Raw genomic sequence first — 8,552 nt, 5'->3', positions numbered from 1 at the left:
ATTTTTTAACATTTTCAAGTATCATTCCAAAGAAATATTGTTCAAAAATCAACACCTATTTTTGAAGAAAAAATAAATCTTTTAGATGCCGCTTTTCTCTAATTCTCTGTTTTGCAGAGAGTTATTCTTCACCCTGGTCTGCTAAGCTGATCAAAATTAACTGCTTTCCAGGTTATATCACCATATTTTTACTTTTTCTGAAGAGCTCATTATTCGGTTTCTTGCACTGTGATGGTTAATTTTTAAATTTACAAAACTTTTCAGCTTCAATAAACAAAAGCAATATTATTGTTACATTCATTTGCATAAAATGTGAATATAAAATAATGCAAAACGCAATCGTGAACTTCTCGACTACTTTTTCTATATATAAACATTTAAAAAAAATGCAAGTTTCAATAATGTTTCTCTGACAAAAATAAAATGTTTCAATTTTAAAATGATCACTTAAAGGCTGTGTAAATTTACATAAAAAAGCACCTTATTTTGTGCAAATAAAATCATCTTGCTAAAATATAATTATTTTACTTTTAACTTGAAACTTAATCCAGGAAATATGTTGTTCACATTTTATTATAATAAATTTAAAAATAAATCAGGTTATTTCTATAGATGTGGAAATTAATATTACTTCATCTGCTAAATGTGGAAATTTGATTTTATGTATTTTATTTAAATTGAAGGAGATAAAGACTCACATGAGAAATATCAGCTGCTTTATTTAATGATCAGAGCCACAAGCAGTGAAAATATTCACAATTGAATTAAACTTCATTCTGTTAACAGCAGAGTAATAAACATCAAGAAGTTAATTATAAGGCACTGCTTCCTGACGTTAGGTAATTACTACCCAAAAATAAACAAGATGATCAATTTTTTCTTTTTTGGATGCCGTATAACAAATTATGGTTCTTACTAAAAAGAGATTCCAAACTACTTAATATTAACACTGCAATTAGAATAATCAGACTTGCTTGAATAGATTTTATAAAACAAAAATGTATAAATTAAAGCATAATTTAGTTGAGAATCTTTATAGATATCAGTTTTGGCCTTTATTCACTTATACGTTACCCTACTCTAATAAACGTCAAGATCACATGAATAATTAAATTTTTTGTTATCATAAACTTAATTAAAATGCTCATAATTATTATTATTACAAAGAATCTATTCAATTTCCATACTGTAAATTAAAATTCAACATCCAAATAACTTATATATTACAATAACTCATTATTTATTTAAATTAAAAAACTGCACTTCACATATAAAATTTTATTAATATTTTGAAGTTTCATTATTTGTTTACTGTAATATTAGATTTTTATATTAAAGTTAAGGTGGAATAAAATAAATGCCTGATTAACGAAAAATACGTAAAGCTCATGTTGTAAAATTTACAAAAATAAGCAAAGAAAACTTAACTCAATAAGTTATTTTTGTAAACTTCGTAAATCGCAATGGAAATCAATAACAGCCTTATATCGGTGCATAACTTCATTATGGCAATGTAAATGCATGAAGCGCGGCAGAAAAGTATTTTGCTCAAAACCGTTAATTTTCTGATATAATGTAAAGTTTGTGAGGATGTTGTTTATGCCAGCTTCCTAAGGGAGTTTCAGAATCTTGATCACAAGATGGATAAAATCAATGGCTATCTGAAATAAGTTTTGCTCATTTCCTACGCTTTCAACTTTCTCACATTATATTTCAAACAGGTTCAAGCTTTGTTTAACCATTTTTCTCAGCTGCTTTATAATAGTGATGTGGATTCAACGAAAGAATAAAAACTATGTTATGTTCATAGAATTATTTAAATTTCACGGAAAGTAGTTACATTTGAACCTTCTCATATTTATTCACTTTAACCTACATTCTACCTTTTTATATTAGAAAGCTTTTTAAAGTTCAGACAGTCAACAATGAATTACGATCTTAATATTTATTTGTAAATAAATGATGTAAAAAATAGCAAATCAAATATTATTATATCTATTACAAACTTACAGAAACAATTATCAATATTAACCATAAGCGAATGCAATTCACTGTGCTCTTATGAAAGAACATTTTAGTTATAAAATAAGAGTGCTAAAAAGTAGTAAAAAGTTAAACTACTAAAGTACTTTTAAGAATATCTCTAATGATAATTAAAAAAAATTCGTAAGTATTTTTAATTATTTTCTTGTTGAATTAAAAAAAAATTTTTTTGAAATGTTTTAAATCCCGTTTGAGCTACCATTCAGCTAAGCAATCTACTTAAATGACAATTTAAGTTTCATGCATTTTTAATGCTTTATTGATTTCTACATTATCGAAGTAATATCATCATATAAAATTTTTTAAATAAAAATTCTATTTAAAGAATAATTAAATAAAAACTATGCAAACAATAAAACCAAATTGAAATGTAATAAAAATTAAAATATAACAAATGGTTTTCAGTTTTTCAGTTAATATAACATTCATTTAAAATAAAAAATACGTGCACATGCACATGTATATATATATATACAGTTGGAATTCGAATTCGAATTATAATTAGAACTCACAGCAGAAGACTGTTTATCAATGCGCAATCAGAAATCTCATATGAGAAGCTATTCAATAAGCGCACAGTAAGCACGCACATGTAGCGTAAATTCATATTTGTAATTAACATTTAAAAATATAATGCAGTATAAGATCATTAAATGTCTGTCAAATGAAAATGCCGATATTTTCAGTCAAAACTGTTAGAAACCTTTCAAAGAAATACAGAAATCAGATTATTAAATTAAAATAATGGATTAAATATTAATTTTTTTATCCCAGTTACATTTTATTTATTGACTTTGTTTGGAATTAAATTCTAGAATAACCTATAGAGCTAATGAAAAAGTAATATTTATTGAAAAAAATATTTTTATTTGCTAATAATTTGTACTTCTTAGTATATAAAAAGCATATTTTATTTCAGTTCAGTATCATTTCTATAGTATGACTTTTTCTGATGTTTTACTACAAGCATGTTAAATGTATAAAGAAAACAATGCGCATTATTATATTCCGCACATCATTTGCAGTTTATACATACTTCAATTAACTACTTGAAATATATATTCATATAAATTACAAGCCAGGTATTCATTTAAATATGACTTCCTATTTGAATAATATTAAAATAATCGTCATGTACTTAGTGATTAATGAAAGATAAATTGTCATATTTAATTTAAAAATATTGTGAAAGTTTTACTCTTCAAGAAAAACGAACCATTTTGCGCTATTTCATTTCATTGTAAGCAAATTCAATAATAAAATTATATCAAAAGTATCAATATTACTGTAAAATAAATAAATATAGAAATAGTAAAATTATTACTGGATAATAAAAGAGAGAAAGTTGTAACAACAACAACAAAAAAGAAAAATTTAATCATTATAATGAGCTAAAAAGTTGCAACAGAGAATAATAAAAAGCAAATCAAATTTTGAATGAAAAGGGACAAAATTACTCTTTTAGCTTTGTGTAACAAAACGGCCATTCCAAACATTAAAATGCAAAAGCTATTTAGAAAGAAATCTATTAATCACTTTTACTGGAATTTTTAAAATTTGATTTAAAAAGTATTACATAAATCTGAACCCTACTGTTGTGCATTGTTAAGCGGTTATTTAATTGAAAATCATTTCTTCAATAAAACAAATGAAGTATCACTAAATTGAAAAAAAGACCTGGCTTGAATTTATTTAACTTGAATATTATTAGTACATATTAATTAGGATTATTTGGAAAAATAAAAGAAATTGATGAATTATGAAAAATTTCTATAATAATATTTGAAAATCATCTAGTTAAAAACAAACTGAATTTTTAATTAAAACTGTTATTAAATAAAATTTATATGCAAAAAATCACAATAATAATCATAATAATACATTTTATGACAAAAAATGATATTCACAAATTAAAAAATAAATGAACAAATAAAGATCAACCACATTTATTTATTTTATAATTATAAATCTGAAAAATATATTGCAGCAAATAATGTTTATAAAATGCAATTTTAAGTGTTTGAAAATATTCTATCAATTTCGGATCCGTATAAAGTGAATAGTATGAGCAATTATTCACTTTTTAAAATGTCATTTTGAATATCAGATTGCATGCAGATTATGCATGAAACATCGGTTTTCATGATGAAGCTTAAATAAATATGTATCATTTTTAGTTTGGAAATAAATTGAAATATTTAATAATTGTCATTTTAATATATTGCCAATGTATTGGTTTAAATATGCAAAGTTAAAGTTTCACAAATTTTAAAGTTTACAGGCTTTATTTAACTGAAATAACAATCAATCAATCAATATTGGACTGTGCTAAGAAACTAAGTAAACCTAACGTAATTTGCAAAAAAAATCAATTGCAATACTATATCTGAAATTGAACTAAGTGCACGTGTTAGTCAGTTGGTCACATTTGGGGAAAAGCTTGTGTTTAAATGCCAATTTTTACAAAACAAAAGCCAGATTTGTCATTGAAAATCAACAAACACTAGCTTTATTATTATTATTATTATTCTAGAATACTTAAGATAATTTTATATTTTTAAAATTTACATTATGCTTTAATTAGTTTATTCAATTGCATATTAGTCAAAAATTTCGTATTGGACAATTCATTTTATGCTGATATTTTATGTTATTCATATACAATTATTATTTGTAATTCTTTTTTCTTTTTTACACTCAGTGCGTAGATGTATTCTCTTATAATAAAGCATTGTTAATAACAACAAGTTGCAGTTGAACGTAGTTTAAAAATACTATTATTATATTACCTTCAAGCGTCTATATCTATGTTATTAATTTTAATTTAATCCCATAAGAAATACAAAATTAAATATTCCTGTTTACTCTGTTATTATTGAGTTTTTTCATTTGATTTTGATTTTGATGAATCTACATATACACATATATATTACAAATATTTCAAATATGAAAAGATTAAATAATAATAAAAATTATAGAATATAATAATGAGATAACAGAAAACAGCAACGGTATGATTAAATAGCATTTTATAAATTGAAATTTCTTCAAAACATAAATGAAAAATAGATGACTGCTCAAAAATTTGCTACTAGCAAAAAATTAGATCAATACAAAACCAAAATTCAAAGAAAAAGTCAATATAACATTTAAAAGCACAAAAATTGTGGGCATTAAAATTTCGTATTCCGCATTGCAGACTTTACAACAGCTGAACAACCACAACAATAGAGCTATTCACTAAAATTAGCCAACTAAATGTCGTATAAAATAAACTGCTAATGAAAGCACATGAATCCACTTGATATGCTTCGTTTATCAATCAAAAAAAGTTCAACTGAAAATGAGCCGAGATACATTGGTGAAAAATAAATTTTAATCTGTATAGATATATAAAGTCACCAGGGAATGAGATGCAATATTTTCAATCTATCATAGGAGAAAATTCACATAAAAGTGTCATAAGAAAAATGTAATTGCAGAAAGGTTTTCTTTTCTTTTTTATAAATAAAATTTGAATAATGCTTTCCATTTGATTGCTAATAATAAAATTAATTTTCAAAGGCAGACATTCAACTGATCTCATTAAACAAAAAAACCTGAAACTGAAAATGAAGATTCAATGCACATATATTATATACTTGTGTGTGCGTGTGTGTTCAATTATTTTTCATAATAAAATCATCTTATAAAATATCATTTCTGATCTGCAGAAATTGATTTTGTATGTGAAGAACAAAAACATCTCTGTCAAATATTCTTCTGTCACTAATATGCAAAGTTTGCATTATTTCACTTTCGGTATCACAAGTTTGCTACAGTAACGCAGCATTGTTCCTAATGGAGAATTTCAGTTTAAAAATTATGCGAACAAAATTTCATATTATAAATTGAACTCAACTGCGAAACAATTATTTATCCACACTTCAGCAATGCTACAGGAAACAAAAACTGAAGCACTGCAGTTTGCAATACTTTTTATTTATAAATTTTAAATGTGAAAAATCAATTTATGCATTTTTAATGATATCTGTAGCTGAAACGTGACATATGAAAATAATTAATTGCAAAATATTTTATTTCATTGTATTTTTTGGAAAAAAAAGCTTCTATTGTGTGAAATTCATGTGTGCAATTGTAATACTGACGCAATTATAATTTTTTAATTGTATATTAAAAATAAAAGGTTTAAAATAAAATGGTTTAAAATAAAATTTTCATATTAAATTTATCAAGATGTTGGCTTAATATGACTAAATCTGGTACTTGAAAGTGAGCAATAAGCAGGCAAAAGTACATTTAGAAAAGTTTTCAAAAAGAAAATCACTTCAATTTTAAGTGCAAGCAATATAAACTGAAAAAAATTGTTGTCTTTTCCTTCTTTTTAACATCATTGAAAGCACTTTAAAGCTATAAGTGGGCAAAATAAATCAAATGCTGAATAGAGAGCTGCTAGTTAGAGTTGCATCAATCAATTGCAACAAAGCTTCTACACAGGCGGTTGGCAATTGTGGACGTTGAAAACCACATTTGATAGTGGTGCAATGAAAGCTTCATTTTGACTTTATTTAGCGAGCAATGATGCGGTTGAACAAATTCAAATGCCATCCACTGCCGCACTGTTTAATACGGTTCAGTTGCATAATCTGTGGAATTATCGATTGAATAGGCAGTTAATTTCTTGAAAAATAACCCATCAAGAACAATCTCTAATTAATAAAACTACTTCCTCCGTTCATAAAATAATTTTCTAAAATTCACCAAATACACCACATCTCCAATTGGAACACGTATTTCATATCAATCAGACAAATTAGCCACTTTTACTTTCTTAATCTTTGATAACAATATTGACCAAAAGCACACACTTTTCGCAATTCGTTCAATTTAAAATATCAAAAATAAAATAATAAATAATAAAATTGTACCAGAATAACTTAATAATAATGCAGTAGCTATATTCTATAAAATGCAGATCGACATTTTTACTTATCTTATTGTTACTTGAAAATTTTCAAGTTTTTGCCAAGTTTAAAATTTACAATTCAATCCATCTGCTAATAATAATTTTAATTAAAGAAAAATAAAAATCTCTCCATAATTTTATCAGAAACAAAATTATACGTACAGCTATTTTTTATTCCATATTGTGAAGAAAATTGAAACCAATAATACTGCCATGCAACAATCTTTTCTACGAACAATGTAGCTATTTCTATGATATTATTTTACCCATTTTAGCAAACTTTAATTATTTATTCATTATCATTTATTAGAATTGAAAACTTTTCACTTCGTCAATTTGCATCATGATTCTTTTAGACGAACAATTCTTCAGTAATTAATGTACATTAAAGATTAGTCTTGAATACAGATAGATTCTAGTCTCTATTTTTTATTTCTCAAAAAACCAACTCAATTTTTGTTACCGCCTTTGTTTCCATGAAAACGATTATTCCTCTTGAATAAGGAAAATTATCACGCAGCAGCGGCAGCCACTGTAACAGTCAATATAAAAATAAATAGTGGAAACGTAATCTGAGTTCCAACAAAAATTACCGTGGACCATGTTGGCTGCCATTAGTTTCCTATTGGGCAAAGCATATACATATTTTTTATTTGTTTACTTATTTATTTATTTAATACATCAACAATCAAAAATATTGATTTGCCTTCTACTGATATTTTACAAAAAATTCAAAATTTTTTATTCGCTTGTTGAATTAATTTACTATTCAACTACTTTTTCATCATATTAAATTTGCACTGATAACACAAGTTTACTTATGATAATTAATAATTAACACAACCGTTAACTATTATAATTCACCTCATATTATTCGAATAAGGAGAAGAGAACTTTATATATAAATATATTAAAATTAAACATAATTTTATCACTATCCGACTAAATTTGTTACCTTGTTATTCTTCAGATTGACTGATGCTCCATAACGACATAGTAAAGCAACCATGTCTGCGTTTCCGCTTTCAATTGCCAAAAACAGTGGTCGGTATTCAGAACAGGTGTAATTTTTAGGAATTGAAAGCAACTGCGACGAACGTCTAGAATGCGTGCGATGCCTTGGCAATGTACATTCCGCTTGTACCGGTATTGTAAAAGGGGGATTTAAATCTGTTGAACACACAGTTGAACATTTGCATTGATCTTTGTGATCTGGATGTACATCAGATTTCAATAATAATTCAACCACTTCATTACGACGATAAATCACTGCTAATCGTAGACAACGATCCAACACTGATCTCAAAGTTGACGGAGATGGATCAGACAAATTTAGACTGTTCACATTATCCAAATCAGATCGTATGCACGAAGGCGTTGCTGCTTTACCGACTTGAAGAGTTTTCAGCCTAGCAATCATTTTCAATACAAACATTTCATCCCCTTCTCGGAAAGCTTGCTCTATGCGCTCTTCCATATTAACACAGCCAGACGGTTCTGTAGTCAAAGTCATACTAACACGACCCTGGGATAATGCTGGCAT

The 8,552-nt window shown here is 26.0% G+C and overlaps 1 protein-coding gene across 1 annotated transcript; it reads right to left on the bottom strand.

The window, feature by feature from the left end:
• Positions 1-7,088: 7,088 nt before the first annotated feature.
• Tsp_05001 (conserved hypothetical protein) lies at positions 7,089-8,552 on the bottom strand. Its single transcript, XM_003369547.1, has 3 exons — positions 7,965-8,552; positions 7,455-7,541; positions 7,089-7,097 (listed from the first exon to the last, which is right to left on the bottom strand). The coding sequence occupies exons 1-3, from the start codon at positions 8,550-8,552 to the stop codon at positions 7,089-7,091; spliced, it is 684 nt and encodes a 227-aa protein (XP_003369595.1).

Source organism: Trichinella spiralis (genome assembly GCF_000181795.1).
Source record: "Trichinella spiralis strain ISS 195 chromosome Unknown Scfld1557, whole genome shotgun sequence".
Taxonomy (NCBI): domain Eukaryota; kingdom Metazoa; phylum Nematoda; class Enoplea; order Trichinellida; family Trichinellidae; genus Trichinella; species Trichinella spiralis.
This window is presented reverse-complemented; position numbering and strand designations above follow the sequence as displayed.

Bases quoted from the DNA above. Each gene is read 5' to 3' on its own strand.
- Tsp_05001 (XM_003369547.1), bottom strand. From the start codon at position 8,552: ATGCCAGCATTATCCCAGGGTCGTGTTAGTATGACTTTGACTACAGAA. The intron at 7,542-7,964 runs GTAACAAATTTA...TGACTGTTACAG, and splicing joins TCAATCTGAAGAATAACAAG to TGGCTGCCGCTGCTGCGTGA.